At 46.9% G+C, this 24241-nt stretch overlaps 1 protein-coding gene across 4 annotated transcripts; it reads right to left on the minus strand.

Moving 5' to 3' along the window:
- Positions 1–6127: 6127 nt before the first annotated feature.
- On the minus strand, positions 6128–24145 carry STMN4 (stathmin 4). Of its 4 annotated transcripts, XM_003937201.4 has the most exons (8): positions 24037–24145; positions 13507–13597; positions 12239–12334; positions 11514–11594; positions 10899–11107; positions 9772–9963; positions 9028–9081; positions 6128–6729 (listed from the first exon to the last, which is right to left on the minus strand). In XM_003937201.4, the coding sequence occupies exons 2-7, from the start codon at positions 13517–13519 to the stop codon at positions 9061–9063; spliced, it is 612 nt and encodes a 203-aa protein (XP_003937250.1). In that variant the 5' UTR covers positions 13520–13597; positions 24037–24145; the 3' UTR covers positions 6128–6729; positions 9028–9060. The 4 variants fall into 4 exon arrangements, with proteins under 4 accessions (XP_003937250.1, XP_010346069.1, XP_003937249.1 ...); XM_010347767.2 differs by lacking the exon at positions 11514–11594; XM_003937200.4 differs by lacking the exon at positions 9028–9081.
- Between the last annotated feature and the right edge of the window lie 96 nt (positions 24146–24241).

A 24241-nucleotide genomic window follows, 5' to 3' on the forward strand; every position in this document is an offset into this window, starting at 1 on the left:
TTTTTTGAGACGGAGTTTCACTCTGTCGCCACCCAGGCTATAGTGCAGTGCCGTGATCTCAGTTCATTACAACCTCCACCTCCCAGATTCAACCAGTTGAATAACCACACCTGGCTAATTTTTGTATTTTTAATAGAGACTAAGTTTCACCATATTGGTCAAGCTGGTCTTGAGCTCCTGACCTCAGAGTAATCCACCTGCCTCGGCCTCCAAAGTGCTGGGATACAGGCATGAGCTACTGTGCCCAACCTTGCTGTTCCTTTTCTAAACTCTTAAGGTGGAAACTCAGATTATTGATTTAAAATCTTCCTTTTCTTCTATTTTGGCATTTAAAGATCTGAATTACCCTCTAAGAATTTCTTTAACTGCATCCTATAAATTTTTATATATTTTATTTTTGTTTCCATTTAGTTTAGAATTTTTTTTTTTACGACAGTGTCTTGCTCTATTGCCCAGGCTTGAGAGGTGTAATCTCAGCTCACTGCAACCTCCCCTTCATGGGTTCAAGCAATTCTCCTGCCTCAGCCTCCTGAGTAGCTGGGATTACAGAAGTGTGCCACCGTGCCAGCTAATTTTTGTATTTTTAGTAAAGACGGGATTTCACCATGTTGGTCAGGCTAGTCTTGAACTTCTGATCTTGTGATCTGCCCGATTCAGTCTCCCAAAGTGCTGGTATTACAGGCATGAGCCACCACGCCTGACCTAGTTTAGGATATTTCTAATTTCCCTTGTGATATATGCTTTCACCCATGAGTTATTTAGAGTGTGTTGCTTAATTCCAAATACCTGGCATTTTCCAGGTATCTTTCTGTTACAAATTCTAGTTAAATTCCATGATGGTATGAGAACTCAGTGTGTGTGATTTCCACCTTCTTAAGTTTTTTATACTTATTTTATAGGCCTGAATGTGATCTATCCTGATGAATGTTCCATGTGCAATTAAAAAAGATTGCATATTCTACTGTTGTTGGGGGTGGTGTTCTTGTGGGTCAAGTTGGTCAATTATTTCTCCTTTCAGTTCTTGCCTCATGTACAGTATATGGAAACTCTGTTATTAGATGCATATACTCGGAATTGTCATGATATCTTAATGAATCAATTCCTTTATCACTATAAATTGTCCCTTGTTATCTCTAGTAATAGTCCATGTTCTGAACTCTACTTTGTCTTATATGGATATTGCCAGTGCAACTTTTTTTGATCACTGATTGCATAATATATCTTTATTCATCGTTTTACTCTTTTTTTTTTTGAGACAGAGTTTCACTCTTGTTACCCAGGCTGGAGTGCAATGGCGGGATCTTGGCTCACTGCAACCTCTGCCTCCTGGGTTCAGGCAATTCTCCTGCCTCAGCCTCCTGAGTAGCTGTGATTACAGGCACGCGCTGTAATGTGATTACACCATGCCCAGCTAATTTTTTTATTTTTTATTCTTAGTAGAGATGGGGTTTCACCATGTTGACCAGGATGGTCTTGATCTCTTAACCATGTAATCCACCCACCTCGGCCTCCCAAAGTGCTGGGATTACAGGCTTGAGCCACTGTGCCGGGCCTCATCATTTTACTTTTAACCAGTCTTTGTGTTTATGTGTAATGGGTAACTCTTGTCCAGTAGATAACTGAGTCTTGCTTTTTTCACCAGTGTGATAGTCTATGCCTTTTTCATCGGAGTGTTTAGACAACTTAAACTTAGTATAATTATCAATATTGTCAGATTTAAATATACCATCTTTTAATTTTCTATTTGTTCCAGTTGTTCTTTGTTTCATTTTACTTCACTGTTTCTCCTGCCTTGTTTTGATTTGGGTAAATTATTTTCGTATTCCACTTTATCTTGTTTTGGTTTATCAGCTACAACTGTTTGCCTTTGTTTTCATCTTCCTTACTGATGGTGTTGTTTTGACTGTTGCTTCTCTTATCTTGCACTTTCTTGTCCTCATTTCCTCATCCAGCTGCATCATCAAGGAAATCCAAGGGCCCTTTCGTATGCATTCTTCCTGGATGATGAGTTCACTCACTCCTGTGGCTGCAGCCACTGCCCTGCCCTGATGCCCATTCCGGGGTCCACCCTTGCATCTCCAGCCCTGCCTCTCCTTCTGTGCCTATTCAAAGTCTGCTCATCCTCCAAAGCCCAGCTAAGGTTCTGCCTGCTCCACTAAAGCTTCTCCAAGGATATCAGCTGACAGTGACCTGTTCCTCCTCTCGCCTTTGGAGACACTGCCTCAGGCTTAGTTCTTAATTGTACAGGACTCATCAAACTGTGGTCATGATGGGCCTCCAAAAACCTGTGGTTAAACTTAGTCATTCCACTACGTATATCTGTGTTAAAATATCATGTCATACACAATACATATGTATAACTTAATCTGCCAATGTTAATAAATAAATAAGATCTTTAACAACCAATTGAGATGGATACCAGCCATAGTGAAACTGCCTTTGCAAAGATCATGGCATGAGAGACATCACTAACTCCATTTTGCTTCTGACTCCACAAGCTAATGGCCCTGGGTATAGACCAAGCTAACTATGGGAAGTATTTAGTTTATAGTTTAACTTTTAAAGCAAGAATGATAATAGTTCCTTCCTGAAACTAACCCCCTCCTTGTTCAGGACCAAAAATGCCTTTGTGAAACTATTGAAGGGCCACAAAATTAGAATCATGACAGGAGCCTGAACTCTGCATAGTGAAGTGACAGCCAGCCATTGTTCCCTGGCTTGCTTACTGCTCAGAAGTCATGAAGGTGGAGGTCACAGGATTCGTGACTCCCCATACTTGCTCCTATAGTTAACATCAATGTTGTAAAACCTAAGACTGGTCTTGAAAAATGTTTTCCAGACTTTTGCATTCAGGCAGACCAGCTAACACCACCCAGACCTGAACCTGAGACTCGTACCAAAGAACTGACTCAACAGGGCCTATGACCCCCACCCAGAAACTGACTCAGTGGGCAAAGACAGTTCCAACACTCCTGTGATTTCACCCCCCATCCAGTCTGCAGCATCCATTCCCTAGCTCCTGCCCACCAAATTATCCTTAAAAAAAAAAACCCTAGCCACCAAGTTCTTGGGGAGATGAATTTGAGAAATACCCACCATCCTCCTTCTGGGCTGCCTTGCGATAATTAAATCCTTTCTCTGCTGCAACATGCCTGCTGTCTCAGTGTATTGACTTTATATATGCAGCAGGCAAGAACCCACTGTGCTATGGCAACCATGAAGTGAGGGTTTGAGGGCCCCGTGGCACCAAACTTGAATCCTGTAGTCTTTCCGGATTGTGGGGCGGCACAGAGACTCCCAGGGGAGGGGCTGCACAGCTGGAATGGCAAGGTCCCCAGCCAAGCAGAAGGGACATTGGGTGAATTAGGACTGACAATAGCTGTATACCACAAGTTTGCCCACCCTGGCATATGCCAGCTTGACATAAATTCTGCCAGTGACCAAAAATAATAGAAAATGAGGTTAAATCTTACTATATCTTAAAGAAAACAAACCTGGGGAATGACTTGCTAAAATGTAGGGTCCAGGGTAACACTCTTAAAGGATACCATAACTCTGGGTGATTATTTCCATTTCCAAACATCGAAGCAAAGAAATCTACACTTTAACAAGCTCTCGGAGGGATTCTGGCATAAATTGAAATTTTAAGAGCCATGGCTTTGGTAGTTTCACGTGTATCTCTTTCAGTGCAAGAATTACTTTTTAATGCTTGAAAGCTAGTCCCATGCTGAGCACATAATTCGAGTTTTCAGTTTTTAGTGTAAGGAGCTGGGATTATTCGGGTTCTGGGGCAGCCTTGGAGGTGGATTTTAGTCTCCTGTATAATCTTCATCACCCATCTCCATTCTGTCTTACATTCAGCCCTGCAGTAAAGTGCTCACAAATGGAGCTTACAGATAAGTTCCCCAACCTCTCTTTCAACAGAAATGCTGCTCCTAATCCCATCCTATATGGTCATTCTGGAGTAGTCACTGCCTGGACATGAAGATTAATAAACCTGGTTTCTGTTTTCAAGGGACATCAAATCTAAGAGATGAAAGTGATAGGTACATAAACAATTACACCATAATCTAAACATATAAGAAATATAGAAACACTGACAGAGTCAGGAAACTTTGTATCTGGGCTGAGTTAAAAAGAATGAGTTGTAATTAATTCAACCAGGCAGCGAAGAGCAAGCCAAGCAAGGGAAGTGTTAGTACAAAGGATGGGAGCGTCAATGTGGTTTCTCAGAGAATGAATGACCAAGGGCAGGAGATGGATGAGAGAGTGCTGGGAACAAGGCCTCCTCCTGGCCCTGGGTATTCCAGTGGAGAAATGGAGATGCCATAGGGTAAATTTGTGAAAATAGACTCTTGAGGCCATCCATGCTCTTGTCTCTGTTTGTTGGGGGGAAAGCTGACTCTTGATGGAGAGGCCTCTCTTACCACAGCAGCTTCTAGAGCCTCCGGAGCTGCAGCCTGGATGTCCTGGCTCTGTCTCCATGTTGCTACTAAGGCAGTAACCTTCGAAGGGTTTTGACTGCCACCCTTCCATGAGAAATGCATTTTATGCTGCGACCAACACATACATACACAAAATATAAAACTGAAACACCATTTCCATGAAATAATGCTTTCATTATCGTCTATCGTGCATTCTACTGTTTTGTTTTTTCTATTCTAGTCCATTTAAAAAAGAAAGAAAGTTTGGGTGGGATCCACTAAGTTGATCTCAAGATCCAATGAGTCACCACTCACAGCTTGAGAAACCCTATTCTGGGACTCACATCCTAGTTTGGAGGTGTCAAGAAGCAGCACACTGCAATGGCTAAGAATATGGACTCTGGGAGCACATCGCCCAATTCAAATCCCTGTTCTCCCACTTGCTACCTGTGTGATCTTGCCAAGTTACTTACCCTGTCTAGACCTCAGTTTTTTTGTCTGTGAAATGGGATGATAAGAGTACCTACATCCTACAGGTGCTGTGAAGAGAAATGAGATGGTATAGATGTAAAAGTCCAGAAAAGTGCAGAGCATCTAGTAAGTGCTGCCTAAGCTAGCTGTCACCATCATTGTCATCAACGTCATCATCATCATCTTTGATCCCTCCTGTTATCTTATTTTAAAATAAAACTAAATTACAGCACCACTGCTGAGCAGAAAAAAAAAAAAGGCTAGACCAAAGGGTTTATTTGCAAAGCTATACAAAACTACACAGTGTGCAGGGCAGAGTGGGAAGAAGCCCTGGGACCTGGTTAACACAGGCAGCCCCTGCACTCATATTTGTAGGGGAAGGGAGGAGGGGAGCTTCTTTTCCAGCCATAGTTCAGTGTCCTGGAGACCAAGACTGCTGGGTCTGGCTGCCTCCTTTGCCTTCTACTAGCAAACACTTTATTTCCTTGCTCGCATTTTCTAATCTACCTAGAATCTCAAACACTCAAAGCCTGCAGGACTTCTATGGTTTGAATGCTACTGCCTCCCCCACATTCATAGGTTCAACCCTAATCTCGACACTATAGAATTAAGAGATAGGGCCTTAAAAGGTGAGGTCATGAGGACTCCACCCTCACAAATGGGGTTTGTGCCTTAAAGAAGAGGCTTGAGGAAACCCTTTTGCCCTTCCCTTTTGCCATGTGAGGACACAGCAAAAAAGGTATCATCTTTAAAGCAGAGGAAAAGCCCTCACTAGACACTGAATCTGCTGGTGCCTTGATATTGGACTTCCCAGACTCCAAAACTGTGCGCAATCAATGTCTGTTATCAATTACCTAGTCTGAAGTATTTTGTTATAGCAGTCTGAACGGTTGTGACTAAGATACCTTCCTTCTTACAATGCATCTTTGGAACCGTATTAGGATGTCAGCTGATTGAAAGGAAGATTGAGTTTCTCTTCTCATCAATTTAGTGCATGCTCTCCAATAAAGATTAGCCCACAGAGGGGATTTTAAAGAACAGAAGAGAAAATCTTTCAATTATGCCAAAGGCTGGCATGATTCAACCCACCTCACCCAGACCCCAGATGCTCGAATGGCAAAATTAAGAAAGCAAAAGGGCATCTGCCATCAGATGAATGAAAGCCAGATTTTGAGAACTTTTTAAATGACCCAAAGGACACATTCAGGAAATAAAGAACTGGACACTTGGAGTCAAGGTTTCATTGGTCATGATGATCAAAAAATGATGGTTCACACACACACACAGACTTCATCCCACCTGCTGAGGGGTGGAAGTGACACCTCTGGTCCTCACACCCACTCTGACTGGGCCCTGTGGAGCGCCCTACAGCCGCCGCCCCACCCAGGACTCTGTCCTTCACCCTGAAGTTCTACTGCCCTGGTCTCCATCTCCCTCAACACAGTGCCTAGAGGCTCCATGTCCAGGTAGAGATGTGAAAATCAGATCTGCGCCGGGCAGGGTTGCAACGTCCTTGAGTTCTTGTACATCTCCCTTTCCCAAACTCTCTCCTGTCCCCTCTCCCACCCCATCACTGTTACCTGGAAACAAATAGGATGGCTTCACTGGTCAATTCTTAACACATACAAACACCAAAAGCAGAGGAAACGCCCCTTGGCCACCCCCCTCCCCCCAAACCCCAGTGCTGGGAGTGCAGCCGGCGGGCGAGGCTGCCTGGAACGTGGAGCTGCTGGAGCTGTCCGGCTGACCTGGCAACTTCTTTGGCCTCTGGGCTTTACCTGGAGGCCTCTTCCTTCAGCTCCTTGTTTTTCCGCACCTCCTCGGCGTGCTTGTCCTGGGAAGGAAGGGAGGGAAAAGGGCAGGTCACACAAGGCTGCCGGGGACAAAAATGGAGGCCAAAGTGCAAGAGAACCAAAAGCAAAGAGTGGCCACCACGGGCAGTGAAGAGCTGTGTCTGCAAAGGCATCCTGAGAGGGGCAGAAGGTGGCAGGTGAGGCTGGCAGGAGGCAGGGGCGAGCCTACGGGTGTGGCCCTGGGGAGCTCAAGGGCTTGTGGGTCCCAACCTGTGGCAGGGGCCCACCTTACAGTGACCCTGGGTCCCCTTCCTAGCCTCTCCCTCCCTCACCTGGCTGTTCTGTGGTTTGGCTTAAATTGTATGGCTTGACTTCGTGTCAGGAACTGCTGGGGGGTAGTTTGTGCCAGAGGAACAGCAGAACAGACAGGCCTCACTGCAAACATCTCCTACAAATCACATGCACCTGCCTGCTGCTTCTAGTTCTCATCCACTCCTTTGCTAGAACTGCCTTAACTCTGTTGGTGAAAGATGAGGACGCTTTGATTTTACTATGTTATTATTTAAACAAAAATAGAGATGGCGTCTTGCTATGTTGCCCAGGCTGGTTTCTAACTCTTGGCCTCAAATGATCCTCCCACCTCTGTCTCCCAAAATGCTGGGATTACAGGTGTGAGCCACTGTGGCCAGGTGTGGACTCTTAAAGTACAAACGTTGCCCAACATGATGCTGCCCAACATTTGTTGCAAATGTTGCCCAACTCCAGAAAGTGGACTTTCTTACACCTATCATAAGAGAACCTTCTTTTATTTCACAGGGTAGTGCAGCCAGAAGATGGTATCTGCCTTCCAAGGCCCATCTGCAGAAGTATCTTGGCTGGCTCACTTCTCCAACTAAGCCTCAGTTCTCTGATCTTTAAAGAAAAGGGCATAGACAGGAGGCTCTTACACCCCTCAGGTTCTGTGATGTTTAGCGTTCACCTGGTCACTGTGCATATTGCTGGATTCTCTATTAGATGGTGACTTTCCTAGGGCAGCGACCACATCTTTCTCTTCTTGCTATTTCCCAGTTTCTACTATGGTGCCTTACACATGGCAAGCACTCAACAAATCTTGTCCCTCCCAGAGCCTGGCACTGTCACATCCAGATGACAGAATCAGCCCAGAATAGACCCACTGAGGCAGCCCATGTTTTCAGGATAAATTATAAACTACAGATCGGTTCCTGCAGACACTCTAGAACTTTCTGTGGCCTAGGAGTGAGGAGTGGTGTACACACTCCAAAACTTTGGTACATATCAGCATGACCGAGGAAGCACCATCCCTAGACAGCCGGGGTCGGTGTTCTGGGGAAGGATCCAAGTATGTGTATTTTTGAATTTTATACCAAGCAAGTCTGACACGTGGGGTCCGTGACCCACACACACACTGGCACAGCAGGCATTGTGGAAGGTGTCCATGGCCTGGTGCACAGGTGGACAGGGCAGAAAACATATACCCAACCTCCTGCCTCCACCAGTGGGTAAAGGAGAGTAGGGACCAAGTTCCCAGAAAGATGCCGCCCCCTCAAATGTCTGCTCTGACATCACACCTCTTTGAGGCTCCCCCACCTCCACAGCTATCACTCTACTATACGGACCGTTCCAATCTCTCTGCCTCTGAATCTACCGCCATTCTTGGGTGAGCACACGGGGCAGAGCTCTAGGTTCTGCGCTCCCTTTCCTTGGCCTCCAAAGTCTCTCTTGATGACAAAAGGCTGGCAGGACAATCACAGGCTGGTCTCCTTGAACCACTTGGTCTTGGAGCCAAAGAGCTGGCTGCTAGTCCTAGCTCCACTGCTTGTTGGTTTCATGACCCTGGGCAAGTCATTTGATCTTTGTGGATGTGTTTTTCTTATCTGCAAAATAAGCATAACACCTGTCCAGCTTGCTTCAGGAACTTGTGAGGATAGTGGCCTGATGAAAGTGTTCTGCGGAGTCTCTCAAGAGCCACATCCTGGGTGGAGCCTCAGTGGTTTCTTTTGGGTCTGGCTCAGGGCCATGCCCCCTCTTAGCCCAGCCCCAGGTTTTTGTTCAGAGTTTGCTCCAAGTCATCCCTCTGTAACTGGGGAAGCCTGAGGGCTGAGCCAGATCACCTCCCTCCCATGTGACGCTCGCAGAGGCCCTGCCAAGCCTTGCAGGCTGGTGCATCAGAGCACAGTGTCTGCTGCATGCCGGCCAGTTCCAGGGCCTACGCAACATTCAGACCCCTCGTGAAGAAACCAGATCTTTCTAGGACCTGTTGCCAAGGGCCTGAGACTCTAGGTAGATGGGCAGGAAGGCGCGGGGACCACGCTGCTCACCATGGGACGAGGCCACCGATCGGGTCCCGGGAGTCACCGCGCAGCAGGCGGTTCCTGGAAATAAAACACAGAGCTGGAGCTCTCCCAGGAGCTGCAGGAGAAACTGGGGCGGCCTTGAGACTCAGGAAATGAGGCCAGCGTGTTCTTAGCAGAACGGGCCAGTATTCTGCTGACACACAGAACCAACCCCGGCCTCATGGTTCTCCTATTTAGGTGACGCTGTTTCATTTATTGACAAAAGGCAACATATTGGAAAGACCTGTGACTCACTGGGTCTGTGTCAAGAGGTTTAGAGAGAATCATGTTTCCTGCTCCATGGGAAACTCAACTCATCATACCCGTGACTTAGAGCCAAGAGCTCAAGAAAGCATCTTTACTTCCATCACATCAGTCCATTCAATGATGAAGCTAGGAATGTACAACTGTTTGTCTATCTCTCCTCCTTTGTATCAGACAGGCTTCATCTAGAAAATCAGATATATACTCTCCCTAAGACAATAAAGAATTTTAATTGTGTAGCTGTGCAGAAAAGCCCCCAAGGAAACCCTGATTCTGGTTCGTTTCTTGCCTCTGACTTCCTGGATCATCCCTTCAGAACTCTCTAAGGATCCTGCCTAAGAGAAAGATCCCGATTCCTGCCCGAGGCTGCTTCCTCCCTGAGATGATGAGTAGGTCCCCGTGTACTTGCTGCAGAAGGAAAACAGCATGACCCAGGAGCCTCCTCTCTAGCCAGGGACCACTCACCTTCTCTTGCAGCCGTTCCAACATGGCGGCGAGATGGGCCTCCCGGTTCTCCTTGTTGGATTCCATCTTCTGGGCCAGTTTTTCCTTAGCCATCTTGATGAAGTTGTTGTTTTCCTCAATGGCTTTTTGGATCACCTCTCTCTCATGTTCCCGTTTCTCTGCTAGGTGCTTCAGGAGCTCTGCTTCCTGGTACTGTGGAAGCATAAAGGCAGAAGGTGGCCCTTCCCAGTGAGTGCACCGGGGTTAATTTCACCATAGTGGTTGCAAAGCTGCACACCCAGAACCTTCACGTCCCTGGGCCTGGTCCCCAGCCCATTAGCAGGAAGCAAAGACACTTCCTAATTTTTTCCACCCCTTCAGAGCCTTCCACATTCTTTGATTTTTTTATTTTATTTTTATTTTTTTTAACCAGCCTTTTCCTAAATACCTTCAGGGCCCTTTTGCTCATTGCCATCATTCATTCATTCATTCATTCATTCATTCAAAAACACTAAATGATCTTATACTATGTGCCAGGCACTGGTCTAACAGCTTGGGGACAAAAAAAGTCTCATGGAGATGAACACACATATAAATCACTAAAACCCAGACTAGTGTGGACATATGCCCTAAGGTATAGACAGGATGCACTGAAGGAATTCAAGACAGGAGATTATTTTCTGCTTGAAAGATGAAAAAAAAATTTCACTTAGAAGATGGCATCAGAATCAAGCCACAAGAATCCATAGGAGGCACAGAAGGCATCTGGGCCTGGAAATGCCCCACACCGTGATCTTCTCTCCCTCTCCAAGGAAGGAGCTCTTTCCTTGATTCCCTAGCCTTTCCCTAAATCCTTAGCATTTGTCAAAGTTTTATTTTTGCCACTGTGCATGATAAGGCCACCTCTTGAAGGAACATAGTGCAGTGTCCTATCCCCTTAACCAAACGGTGAGCTCCTAGAGGCCAGGGGCATTTGGCTCTTTGTTTCCCTCAACGGTGCCTCAGTCTCCACTGCACACTCTGGAGATGCTCCCTACATTTTGCAGATTAGTGATGAGCTTCCCCCAGCTCGGGTCCACCACCTGTCTTCTCCACCTCCCTTCCCCTTTAGGCTGAGAGGGAGGAAAGAAGGAAAGGACCACATTTACCTTCCTTCGCTCCTCAGCTGCTTCTAGTTTCTTCTGGATCTCTTCCAGGGATGGGTCTCGCCGCCTGGGCAGGGAGGCGTTGAACTCAGGCACCCCATCAAAGGAGGGTGGTTTCAGGATGACTTCAAAGGACTGGCCTGAGGTGCATTTGTTCAGCTCAATGACTTCCATGTCAGAAATGACGCACCAGTTCAGGTCCACTGTGTCTGCTACAGAGGGTAGAGAAGGGGCTGCTCACGTCCTGAAGAACGCATGGGCACCCAGCAAGCACTCAGCGCATGCACACGGCAGTGGGAGAGCTGGGGCCCCTTGCAAGCTGGAGACTGGGGTCCGGCTCAGTCCTGCACCTGGGCACCTAAGGGCGATGGGCTCTGACGTGCTGGAGTTTGGAGCCACAGTGAGGCTTCAGCCCCCAAGAGTAGAGGCCGCAGGCAACGTGATTTCCTACGACACTGGCTGCTTTTGCCTTTGCTTCCCCCACCGGCCTCCTCTGACTGCTGAGCTTCTCAATTCGTCATCTGTGGTGACAGGCAGGGCTGTGTTGGCCCCCGCCCACCCCCGGCCACTGCCATCTGACGCTCGGCCTGCGGACCCCCGCCGCTGCCTCCCTTCTACCCTGCGCTCTTCTTTCTCTCCAGTCAGCACTGTCTTTCCGCTGGCTTTCATCCTTCCTCCTACACTGTCTCCCACACCAGCCTAGACAGAAAAAACAACCTCAGGTCATCCAAGCACGCCTGCTTCTTGGTGCCAGACCAAACCCATTCCTGCTTCTAACCAGGACATTAGGAGGTGACCTGGTCCCAAGCACCCGTGGTGAGAACATGGCCACCCAGTGCTCCCTACTGGTGTCTTGGGGCTGTCTCAGCTACAAGCCTCACACAGCACAGCTGTCACAGAGCTTCCTCTTCCTACCTCTGGACTTTCCCAGAGCATTCTCTACCCTTCCTAGAGGAGACCTGTTGGCCTTGAAACTGACTCACATCATCTCATGTTCTCCTCTGGTTATGTTCCCCATGGGCAGAATCTCTGTCTGGCTCACCTTTGCATCCCCCCCGCCCCAGCCTCGATTTGTTGGACGCGCATGCACAGAGGTGACACTAAGATCAAGTGAACTCTGGGGAAGCCTGATGCAGACCCTCATGGGTTCTCCTAGTGTCCAGGCTGCACCACTGCAGCTCAGACCCTCAGGCTCAGCCACTGGGATTTCATCGGCTCTGGGAAGGAAACTGTGTCTTGGGAAGAGAGTTTCATTGAACTGGGGTCGGGGTGCAGGACCCATGAGAACAGGACACAGGGCCCCCTTCCCTACCCCTCACTTTCCTGGTTGAGCCTTCACTGACCTTCATATTTGTAAGATGACTTATTCAGGGGATCAGCCAGGAAGCAGGAACAGAACAAGGACACCAGCGGGAGCTCCTTCATCTTCTCTTTGTAGGCTGTGGAAACACCAAGCAGGTGAGAATGGCACCTCTCCCAGCCTCAGAAGCCAGTGTCCCTGTGGGTCTGGGGCTCTGAGCAGCCAGGGTTCCACAAAGGCACTCAAACCATGCAGACCCACGCCAAGGCTGGGCATCTGGGCCCTTTGCCCTGAGCAGCGTTGTTCAGGATGCCTGTGTGGGATTCGAACCCACTCCTGTCTCCTGTGGAAACCTGAGCCTTCCAGAGCACCAGATCCTTCTCCCCAGTATGTCTCCTCCCCTTCCAGACCATAAAGCAAATTCCCTCAGGGAAAGATCCCAAGCACCAGTGCTTCACCTCTCTCTCTCCCAACATCTGCCCCAGTACATTCCGATTCTTTTGCTCCAGGATACAGGAGACCCACACTCCATTCTACTCCCAATACTTGGCAGCGCTGGCCTGTAGCGTTAAGGAGCTGGATAGGGAGGGGCCATCCTCACCACCATCCCTCTGTTCTGCCCCTCATAAGGTCAGGCTGTGAGTCTTCTCTGACCTTTCCAAGACAGTGTGCAGAGCTAGAGGGTTGCTGGTGTCCCAGAAAGCCAGAGCATACTCCCGCCACTCTGTCTGTCTGTGTTTGGGATGTCAGGGGTCAGAGCTGCCCTGGCTCCCGACAGCCCCTCCTCCCACCATCCTGGAGCCTGTGCATCTGGTTGCTCAGGCTGCAGCCCTTAGCTGACCCCCAGCCCAGCGCTGGTGCTTCCCTATCCTCATTTCCTTGTACAATTTTTTGTTGAGATGAGGGTCTCAATATGTTGCCCAGGATGGACTCAAACTCCTGGGCTCAAGCGATCGTCGTGCCTCAGCCTCCTGATATCAGGGACTATAGGCATAGGCCACTGCACCTGGCTTCCTTTTATAAATTTGAAAATACATGTAACTGCAAAAATAATATATAGTCATTATCAAAACTTAAAAAACTGCCACATATACAGATGAGCAAAAGGAAGAAAATCTCAGCTGCGATGCACCCCCACCACTTGCTCGACTTGTCGCCTGTGGTGACAGGCAGTGGTGTGCCTCCTGTCACCGCCTGCCCCCACCTCGTGTGCTTTCCGTCCAAGGTGTGTTTCCCTGCTTCTGCGAGAACATGCTGGGCCGGGGCGGGGGGAATAGGCTATGCCCCATCACACATGATGTTTGTACCTACCAGCAAGGGTCATGTTTCTGGGATCTGGTGGCTGAATCTAGCTGAAAGTCACAGAGTGAGTCTGTCACCAGCTCAGGACGCTGTCACTGGCCTGAGAAAAGGAAAGGACAGGATTTTACCATCGATGTGTTAGATAGGTTATTCTCATAAGGAAGGTCTTTACACACTGGAGAGAGGATCTCGGGGGTACCTCATTTGTTCTTCCTCCAGGCCCTCTCCCCACCAACTCTCCCTGAGGGTCCCCCACCCAGACCTCCCTCTCACATCATGCTAAGCAAGCTCAGATTCCATGCACTCATGATACTTCCTAACTGGCTTTCCAGTCTCAAGCCCCACAGTGCATGCAAACTTGAGTTTCCCAAAAACATATAAGTCAAGGGGTGCTCATCTGTCTCCCTCCATAGCTAGGAACCTGGCCCAATTCAAAGGTTAGGGTGAGAGGCAAATCCTCTGGCAGAATTCGCTGGGAGGCGTTCATTAGCTGTGTGTCCTGAACTTCTCCCCTCACATGCCCCAGAACTCTTTGGGCCACTTCTGATATGGGATGAGAGGGAATTGGGCAGAGCGTGTTAACAGGCCTTTTCAGATGCCTCCGACCTTCCCTTTCCCAAGATGACTGACCTAAGCTGTGCTTGGCCCTAGTTAAGACAATCTGGGACACAGGAAAGAAAAGCATTAAGAAATCATATCTCATCACAGGGCCAGCACACTGCCAGAAATCAGGATGCAGAATTGCCGTGGGGCACAGAGATGGGGCTCCACACCCCCAGCATGAGCCAGGGAGTCCAGGAGGGGTCCCTGGTGTTGGCAGCACCTGAGCAGTGCCTTGAAGGATGAGTTAGAATCAGGCAGGAGCTGGCAGGAGGGTCTTCTGCTAGGGAACATCACAGGCAACGGTCAGGATGAGAACACTGCTCAGTGTCCACGGAATCAAGTCGAGCTGGTTGACGCCAGATCAGAAAGTGGAAAGAGAGGACAACACAGGAGAGGCCGGGAAGTAGCAGATCTGGGTGGAGCTGACGGGAGCCCATGAAGGCTACTACCAAGAGAGCGAGGAGCAGTCAGCAGTGAGTGCCAGTCGTCAGGACCATTTGATCCTTGGCCACTCTCTGTGGTCACTGTGCCAGGAGAAGGTGGCAAAAGCCAGCAGACTCACTGCGCACATCCTCGCCAGCCAAAGAGACTCTGAGACCCACCTCAGGCCCCTTGCCTTTCTGTGCTGGCTGGGGACTGGCAGGAGGAGCCAACAGGAGCAGTAAACTCAGTTCTGGCTTTAGGGCTAGTCCACAGTGGGTCAAATACAAGCGTCACCTCTTTTACTAGCTCTGCTATTCTCTTTCTCCATCTTAATCCTGCACTGAGCTGTGCATATTAAATGAGAAAAGCCAATGGGTAAGATCCAGCAGACGGGAAGCACTGAGTAAATGTTAGTCTCCTTGGCCGTGTCTTTTTCATCAGGGCAGCACCAGGTGCCACACACCTGCTTCAGAGCCACTACCTTTGGCCCCACAAGTAAGGACTGTTGCTTCCATGTACAGATTGGGAAACTGAGGCTCAGAGGGTTTCTGTGCCTGCTCAGGGTGATGCCGCTAGGAAGTTAGATTGCCCCTTTGAACCGAGGTGCAGCTGGACTTAAAGTGCTTTGTTCTCCTCGTTCTTGTGCTTTGAAGCCAGAGGCCTCTGTCACATTGCTGCACAATGGGTCTTCTCTCTGCAGAGCTAAGCTCGTCCTGATGGTACCAGTGAGTCCCTGAACAGAGAGGCGGGCCTGGTGCCTGCATGCGACTTCCCTGGTCATGAGACCCCATCCCACAGTCTCTGCTTATGGCCAGGCTGACTGACAAGTCACTCGCAGAGTGAGTCAGCCTTGCCAGAGAGGCAGTGGCCTCGGACTTCTACCTGGGGAAAGGATCAGAAACAGAAGCCTGAATAGGTGGAGGGGAAGCAGAGAGGGATGCCTGAGAAAGAAGGCAGACTGAGTAGGAGGAGGCAGTTGGAGTCAGGGAATGTGCCCCCAGCCTGAGCTAGAAATGATGATAGGACCCTGTGCTCATGGAGCACCCGACACCCACCACATTTTCCCAGTCAAACTTTGCATGAAGCCGGCCTAGGCTGACAAGACAGGCATCATCAGCTTTGCTTTCAGATGAAGAACCTGGGCTTCGGGGAAGTTAAGATGCTTGCCTGAGGTCACACAGCTCTAAGGGCACAGAGCTGGGTCTACTCTCCATCCGGGATGAGAGGGGACAGCCCACATGGTCACCAGAGCAGCTTTGAATGAGAAGACAGGTATGCCAAAGGGAGTCCCCAGCAGGGCACTTTCATGCAACCCACACTCCTAGGCTTTCTGTAACACAGCTTATGTCCAGGGGGCTGACAGAAGAGCACCATGCTCTCAGACAACACATGGCCACCTCCTGGATGCATGCCTGACCTCTTAGTGCCTCTGACTGCCAATACGACAGCATGAGCAAGGATTTTGTTGGTCACTGTAAGAAATGCCCCGAGAATGCTTGCAGGATGTGTCAGATTCCATGTGGACTATTTTTGAGGGATATGCAGGTAATGCATGTCCCAGTGGCTTGAATAGAGTTGTCCCTGGCAAGGGTTTCAGAAGACAAATCTAGGAACTCTGGCCAAGAGTCAGGAAGAATATTTCCATGGGTGTGGGAGCAATGAATTCTGATTAAGGTCCTCTAACCACAAGCAGTACAAGAAGGTGGTTCTTAAAGTCTGTGCCCTATTACCAATCTTCTTAAAAATCCAGTTGAGGTTATGTATTTACCCAAAATTAACTGCATAAGCTACGTAAATACCACATTTATTTGCTTCGGGATGGAATCATGTCAGCTCAGAACAGTGGCCCTGGTTATTTCATGCTGATCAAAAGGCTCTGATTGGCAGCCATGTGTCTTCTTTGGGTTTTAAATCAAAAGGAGATAAATTATTTTTTCATGAATGTGGTTTTCATTCTTTCTGCAATATTTATTGAGTATTTAATTCTGTGCCAAGCCCTCTGCTGGATGCTAAAATAACCACCGGAGTTTTTGTTGGTGGGGAAGCGAAACAGGCCCCTGGACGGGTATCTAGAGCCACTAGCGCCTTTGGACGCTCTGCAGATGCTCTGCAGGCCTCAGAATGGTCTTCTGCAATACTGTGGACCATTCCATAAATGGAGAAGTGGTGGGTAATTAGAGCGTGGACCAAGAATGAACCAGTGAGACATATGGAGGGAAACTGGGCAAAATAGAACAGCGTGTGATTCACTGGCTCTGGGGAAAATGGCATTATTTAATCACCGCTCAGGCTCTTGCTTCCAAGAGCATCAAGAGGAAAAGATGATGGGAACCTGGACAAGGGCAGCTCCCAGAGGGTGCCTAGCAGGCTTAGGCTTCTAGGAAATAAGCATCTATGATAAAAGCAGAACTCTGAAGGCCTGAGTCCAAGGAGTCCTTCTTAGCACTAACAGCTATGTTGAGAGGCAAGTCAGAAAAGGAAAATTAAGCTGGAAAAGTGACAGCCCCAAATAATCCACTATGATGGGATTTTCTGGGTTATTTTTATTTCCAATTTAATATATGCAGAAGAGGCCGGGTATGGTAGCTCACGCTTGTAATCCCAACACTTTGGGAGGCTAAGGCAGGCAGATCACAAGACCAGCCTGGCCAACATGGTGAAACCCCATCTCTATTAAAAATACAAAAATTATCTGGGCATGGTGTTGGGTGCCTATAGTCCCAGCCAGCTACCCAGGAGGCTGGGCAGGAGATGGCTTGAACCTGGGAGGTGGAGGTTGCAGTGAGCCAAGATCATGCCACTGCACTTCAGCCTGGCTGACAGAGCGAGACTCTCTCTCTCTCTCTCTCTCTCTCCCTCTCTCTCTCTCTCTGTCTCTCTCTCGATATATATAGAGAGAGATAGTAGAAAGATATATAGAATAGATAGGTGTGTGTGTGTGTGTGTGTGTGTGTGTGCGCGCGTGTGTGTGTATGTGGAATAATCAGCATGACAGAAGTCAAGCTTAGGGGCATGGCTTCCATTCAGGGTTGCTGGAAAGCATGTGAGGCACGTGACCCACGTGCCATATGAGGTCCTGGATCAAAAGCACATGAAAGTGTCAACACATAAGGCAAGCCCTTTTTATCTTATTCCCGATAACAACAATGTAAACTGAATAGTGTATAGTGCTTTACAATTACATCTATAGGCAGATGTGCATCTTATAAATAATGCTTTAATTACAGACATTATCACATTATATTTTAGAAATTCTATATGACAGGTAAAAAAAGAAAAGAAAAATCCCTGTAGTCTTGCTACGTTAGGCTATTGGCATTTTCTTCTAGGCATTTTTCCTCTCTATTATTTTTACATAATTGTAATCAGGGAATCTACATTAAAAACATTTTTTTTTTAAGATAGAGATGGGGTCTCACTGTGTTGCCCAGGCTGGTCTCAAGCTCCTGCACTCAAGTGATACTCTGGCCTCAGTTTCCCAAAGTGCTAGGATTATAGGCATGAGCCACCCCTCCCAGCCAGGGCATACACATTTTATCATTTCATTCCCCACACCAAATCCTATACCCACTTAACAGATCATCAATTTAGGTAAGTGACTTAATTTGCCCAAAGTCGTACAAGTAGAAAGTGATAAAGATGGGATTTGAATCGAAATCTTATATTGAAGCCCATGCAATTTCTGATAAAGCTTCATGCTATGTCCTCATATCCAAGGCCACCCTAGATGTAAGTGCAATGGGTGATTGCTGGCGGCATGTGATTGTAAGGCCAAGCAAATACCTTATATTAGCCTCCCTTCTATGGGTGCATGCCATGCTTAAAATGCTCACCATTATATCTATCCTTTAGCTCAGGCATTGCCTCAGAGGGTCTCTCTTTTTTTTAATTTAATTTAATTTTTTTAAATTGCATTTTAGGTTTTGGGGTACACGTGAAGAACAAGCAAGATTGTTGCATAGGTACACACGTGGCAGTGAGATTTGCTGCCTTCCTCCCCTTCACCTATATGTGGCATTTCTCCCCATGCTATCTCTCCCCACCTCCCCATCCCCAGTCCCTCCCCCATTTCCCCCCAACAGACCCCAGTGTGTGATGCTCCCCTCCCTGTGTCCATGTGTTCTCATTGTTCAACACCCGCCTATGAGTGAGAACATGCAGTGTTTGATTTTCTGCTCTTGTGTCAGTTTACTGAGAATGATGGTTTCCAGGTTCATCCATGTCCCTACAAAGGACACGAACTCATTGTTTTTGATGTCTGCATAATATTCCATGGTGTATATGTACCACAATGCACCAAGCTTCTGGCCCCCATTCAACTACACTGAAAGAAATTCCTTATCTTTTGCAATACCGCTCTTGTTTTCTTTACACTTTCATTCTCCAGTGCTTTGTAAATGCTGCATATTACTTTTAATTTTAGCTTTATGTTAAATCTTTTATGTTTATATTTCACTACCTTAAGAATAAAAGAGTATCTAATGATTTTATTTGTGTGAAATGAGAGGTTTACCAACAAACTTCCTCTACAAACCCTCTGGTTTTGTCAGAATTTTCCAGATTTTCAGTTCTGGATTATCGTTACTGGGTTCTTTCTTACATTATTCATTCAACAAATATTTATTGAGGATCCACTATGTACACTATGCAAGGCGCTAGGAATACAGTGATGTTCTAACAAACATACCCTAGCCTCAAGATATTTGGCATTTGCAGTTAGCTTTATAAGTATGCCAACTCTAACTAGACAATGATTCTAAATTCTGGTGTTTTCTTTGTTCATGACCATTCATTGATACCACGTGTTTTGTTTTGTTTTTTTTTGTATTTGATTTCTTTAATTTGATAATTTCTTTGATTAGCTAGAGCACTTCTTGGAGTAATTGTTTTTCAGAAAAGCTCATGGTATGTTTTTTATTGTTGTGGGTTTTGTTTTTTGTTTTTGTTTTGAGATGGAGTCTCCCTCTGTCACCCAGGCTGGAGTCCAGTGGTGTAATATCTCGGCTCACTGCAACCTGTGCCTCCCAGGTTCAAGCAATTAACCTGCCTCAGCCTCCTGAGGAGCTGCGATTACTGGAATGTGCCACCAGGCCCAGATAATTTTTGTATTTGCAGTAGAGTGGGAATTTCACCTTGTTGGCCAGGCTAGTCTCGAACTCCTGACTTCAAGTGATCTGTCCACCTCGGCCTCTTAAAGTGTTGGGATTACAGGTGTGAGCCACCGTGCCCAGCCCATGGTATGTTTCTTAAGTCCTTCCTTAGGCATCTGGTTTATGGTAGACGCAGATGCTAGACAGCCCTGTCCAGGATCAATAGTTGAATTGTGTTTGTGTTGTGGGCAGACAGAGCCTGCCTGAAAGGTGCTATCCCCTATCCAGTGCTTTCCACATACTCAGTGTGAACTTTTCTCCCTCTGGTCTGGCTGTCTAAGCACAGACTCCCCACGTGGTCCACTGACACTCTACACTCTGCCCATCCTCCCCAACTGAGTCCTTCATCCTAGATCCACGCTCTGCTCCTTTTTCTAGATTCACATTCTCCAGTTGGTTATCCAAACTCTTGAGTTGCCTAAAGCCCATCATGAAGCAGGCCAACCAGCCCCAGGTTCATGCCCTTTCTGATCTGTTCTGTTCTCCTGCCTCCCACCACCCGCCTCTGACAGCAGGACCCTAAGGGAGTGGATAAGCATCTCTCAGTTTTAATTGATAGAAAAGGCCAGTGAACTTTGGGCTTCAGTGGGGAGGGATAGGTATGCCTCTGTGTGTGTGGGGAATGGAGTGGGAGCACTCATACGTGTGTAGGGGGTGGGGTGGAAGTGTTCAGATGTGGGGCTTCATGTGCATGCATGCATATGTAGGTGGGAAGGGGACAGGTGTATGTGTATTCATGTGTCTTCCTAGAGGGACTAGAGATGTAAAACTCTGAAAAGAAAAATGAAACAATTTTTTAAATGGCAGAGAAGAATTTTTAGTATCCATCCCTCCCTAAAGAAAAACAGAAAAAGCAACCTTTTCCAGGCTGTCACATCTCTAAGTATAGCAAATGGTAATTTAATAAGCAAGCCAAATTACACATGATGCATTATTTCTCAAGCTTAAAAAAAAAAAAGTTTGGGCCGGGGCGGTGGCTCACGCTGGCACTTTGAAAGGCCAAGGCCAGCAGATCACCTGAGGTCAGGAGTTCAAGACCAGCCTGACCAATATGGTGAAACCCTGTCTCCATTAAAAATACCCAAAATTAGCCAGGCATAGTGGCAGGCACCTGTAATCCCAGCTGCTTAGGAGGCTTAGGCAGGAGAATCACTCAAACCTGGGAGGTAGAGGTTGCAGTGAGCTAAGATCATACCACTACACTCTAACCTGGGCAACAAGAGCAAAACTCCATTTCAAAAAAACAAACAAAAGCAAACAAAAAACCTGGTTTGGTTCTCTAAATGACATTATTAAAATTACACTTTACATGTTGTATAATTCCCCAAAATTTCTATTCCTCCCCCAACAAAAACAGTTTCATTTCTCCCCATCTGTGTCTTCAAAATCTCTGGGAATTGTGTGTTTCCAAATGAGAATCTCTAGGTAAATATAAAATAATATAAAGATATCAAAGGGAGCAGAGGAGACAATCTTAGGGGTTCTTGAAAAATTAAGCCTTTCTTTAATTATGATCTTAATAATTAAATATCTTATTATTTTAAAGCAAGAGCACAAAGGATCTGGATTTTTCCATTCCTTCTATATAGTTCGTTTAATGTAGACACTAGCCTCCTTTCTTTATCTCTCTCTTACCTTTTTAATTTCTTTGCCCCTTGTTCCTTTTTACTGTTCAACTACGTTATTTCCTGAACCCCAGCTTGTCAATCTTCGTTGCTCTATTTTAAAAGTTATCAATCAGCCCACATCCCCCTATAGGAAAAAAGGGGTTAAAATGGCCTAGTCCAATGAAAGAAGACAGCCAGTTGGCCCTTGGGTTTCTTTTATTGAACCAAAGTGAAATCTAGGTATTAAGCACCCATCCAAGCAAAAAGGCAAGACACTTCCACTGCCCCTCCACCTCTATTTGACAACCTGACCAGTATGGACAATATTAGACCAAACTTCTCCATCTTTGATAGGTCCTTTAGAATGAGTAACTCACTAAAGAAGGACAGCTTCCCATAAAAAACAACATTTGGATTTGATCACAACTTGAACTTATTTTTTACCTGGGAATAGGGACACACAGTGTGCAACGTGGATGAACCTTGAGGAAGGTGAAATAAGCCAATCACAAAAGACAAGTACTGTATAATTCCATTATCTGAGGTACCTAGAGGAGTTAAACTTACAGAGACAGAATGTAGAATGGGGTTTTCCAGGGGCTGGGGAAAGGAAGAATGGGGAGTTAGTGTTTAATGGGTGTGGAGTTTCAGTTTTGCAAGATGAAAAGAGTTCTGAAGATTGGATATGTAACAATGTGAATGTTAATACCACTGATGTGTACACTTAAAAACAGTTAGAATGGCCAATTTTATGTTATGTATTTACCACAATTAAAATTTTTTTTTTAAAGTTTGAATATCTATTAGTTTTCCACAGGCTTATAGACTTAGAATTAGGAGAGGTAATTAGAGGTTACTTGGCCTAACGTTTCTCAAACATTTTTGAGTGAAACTCACAAATCATGATCCGGTATGTATAAGTCATGATATGGACAGATATAGACATATGATTATGAATACAGACATATGTACATTTGTATACACAAACATACACATAACTGATACGTAACTAAAGACAGCATAGGAAGCATTATTTATCCCACTATATGAGATTTACTCTCATTTTTTTCTACTCTATCTTATTTCATTAAATAAATAACAAAATTAACAAAATACCATTTACAATCCATAAATTGATTTCACAGTGTACTAATAGGTCTCAATCTGCTGTTAAAACACTAACCTAGACCAATCCCTAACATAATGTAAAAATCTCCTCCAAAGCCTGCCTGCTGGGTGGCCATCCAACTTCTGCTTGAATGCCTTCAGTGATGGGGAACTCACCCCCTACAGGGCAGCATGCTCTATGGTAGACTCATATAGCATTTGCAGATCCTGCTCACTCCAGAGCTTTTCAGGAGTGGCCTGGGTGGAGCTGGGAATGCGAGGAGGGCTGGGACAAGCTGACAGGTGCTCTGTGGTTTCCAAGAGGGGTGAAAACACAGCTCCTAGCAATGAGCTGTGTTTTCACCAGCTCATTGGAATGAGCCAGAGACTGGGGCAGCATTGCTGGGAGACTCTGGCTTCCTTCTATGGAGCTGCTGATCAGACCTTTTCCCCTCTGCCTTCTTACCGCTCCAGCACTATGATTATATCCTCATCTGAAGGATGATCTCATTCTCCTAGTACCCGCCTGTGGGAGAGGTTTCCTCCCACTGAGAGGTGGGGGGCTCAGCCTCAGGTTGAGACAGATTCCCCCACAGTCCCTCTCAACCTCCCACCTACCCCTCGAGCCTCAGCAGGCCACCTCTGGCCATCCCCACCTTGTATTCTCTTGGTCTTGATACAGGGGGTGTACCTTCCCGGGGTATTCAGACAAGGGTACCTGAACATTCCTGACCTCTCCCTCCCACCCCCATACATAAACACACACACACACACACACACACACACACACACACGCACAGAGCATTCTGGAGACTGGCCCACGTTCAGGACAAGACTCCACCACACCTGATTGTGTCTTACTGAGAGAAATAAAACAAAGGCAGCACCACCACGTGGGGACAGCTGGCCACTGGACATCAAAACCCTGGGTCCCAGGATAAGAAATGAATGATGCCTAAACTCCTGGCAAGAATGGTGGGCTGAATAAGGAGTGGGGCTGGCCAGAGCCCCAGTCAAGGACCAGGGCGTGGCAATTCTGGGTGTCTGCAGTTTTCAGCTTTGAAGCCAGCCACCTCTGGCCAGGTAGGATCAGGATGACCTCAGGGTGGGGCGGGGCCAGGAGGAGGTGATGATCTCATTGCATCCTTAGAACCAAGAGAAGAAAGTAAACCGTGCATAAATAGAGGCAAAGGAAAAGATGGGTGATAAAAATGGGAATGAGAGACAAGAAAAGCTGTGTCTGAGGAAGAAAAGGTAAAAACACAGGACAGCATCCCACTTGAAATGGATCTTCAGGTCACAGCCAGCTGCAGGGGCAGTCAGACTCCACACAAAACCTTTCTCCCTAAGCAACAAAACACTTTTATGCAGAAATAACTCACGATGGCATCTGACAATTCCCACTCATCCTGCCTCTCCTGAGCTCTGGAATAAAAATGACACCGGAGCCCACCCTCACCCCTTGACTGAGCACCATTCTTTTTGCCTCACCCTATTTACCCCAAGATCTGACAAAGTTTAATTGATTGAGTAAAACCAAAGGCAATACAATAGGTGTTAGACCCCTCGCTTCTCCCTACTGTGCCTGCTGTCTTGTTTTTTCTTTTGCCTGAAAAGCCTCGAATTAGTTGCCTTTTATTTTTACTTACGTGCAGTCCAGTTAGAAGCGAGCTGCTCTCTTCCTCACTCCCTCAATTAGTGGTACCCTGGGCTTCTCTCAACATCAGCACCACTGATCGCTCTCGCCATGACATCACCTCCAAGCTCTGTGATTGGCCAGCAGTGGGTTGCTTGGCAATTGGACAGTCTCCTCTGGTGGAGCAGGGATTGCCTGAGTGAGTAACTCTTAGCAGG

The sequence above is a fragment of the Saimiri boliviensis genome, chromosome 13 (genome assembly GCF_048565385.1).
Source record: "Saimiri boliviensis isolate mSaiBol1 chromosome 13, mSaiBol1.pri, whole genome shotgun sequence".
Classification (NCBI taxonomy): domain Eukaryota; kingdom Metazoa; phylum Chordata; class Mammalia; order Primates; family Cebidae; genus Saimiri; species Saimiri boliviensis.

What these genes read in the sequence shown, in the direction of transcription:
- STMN4 (XM_003937200.4), bottom strand. An exon ending in GAGAGAAAGAAGAGCGCAGG is followed by an intron (nt 11,108 to 11,513) that starts GTAGAAGGGAGG and finishes TACCCTCTGTAG; the next exon opens with CAGACACAGTGGACCTGAAC. An exon ending in TGGAACGGCTGCAAGAGAAG is followed by an intron (nt 6,730 to 9,771) that starts GTGAGTGGTCCC and finishes CTTCCTTCCCAG; the next exon opens with GACAAGCACGCCGAGGAGGT.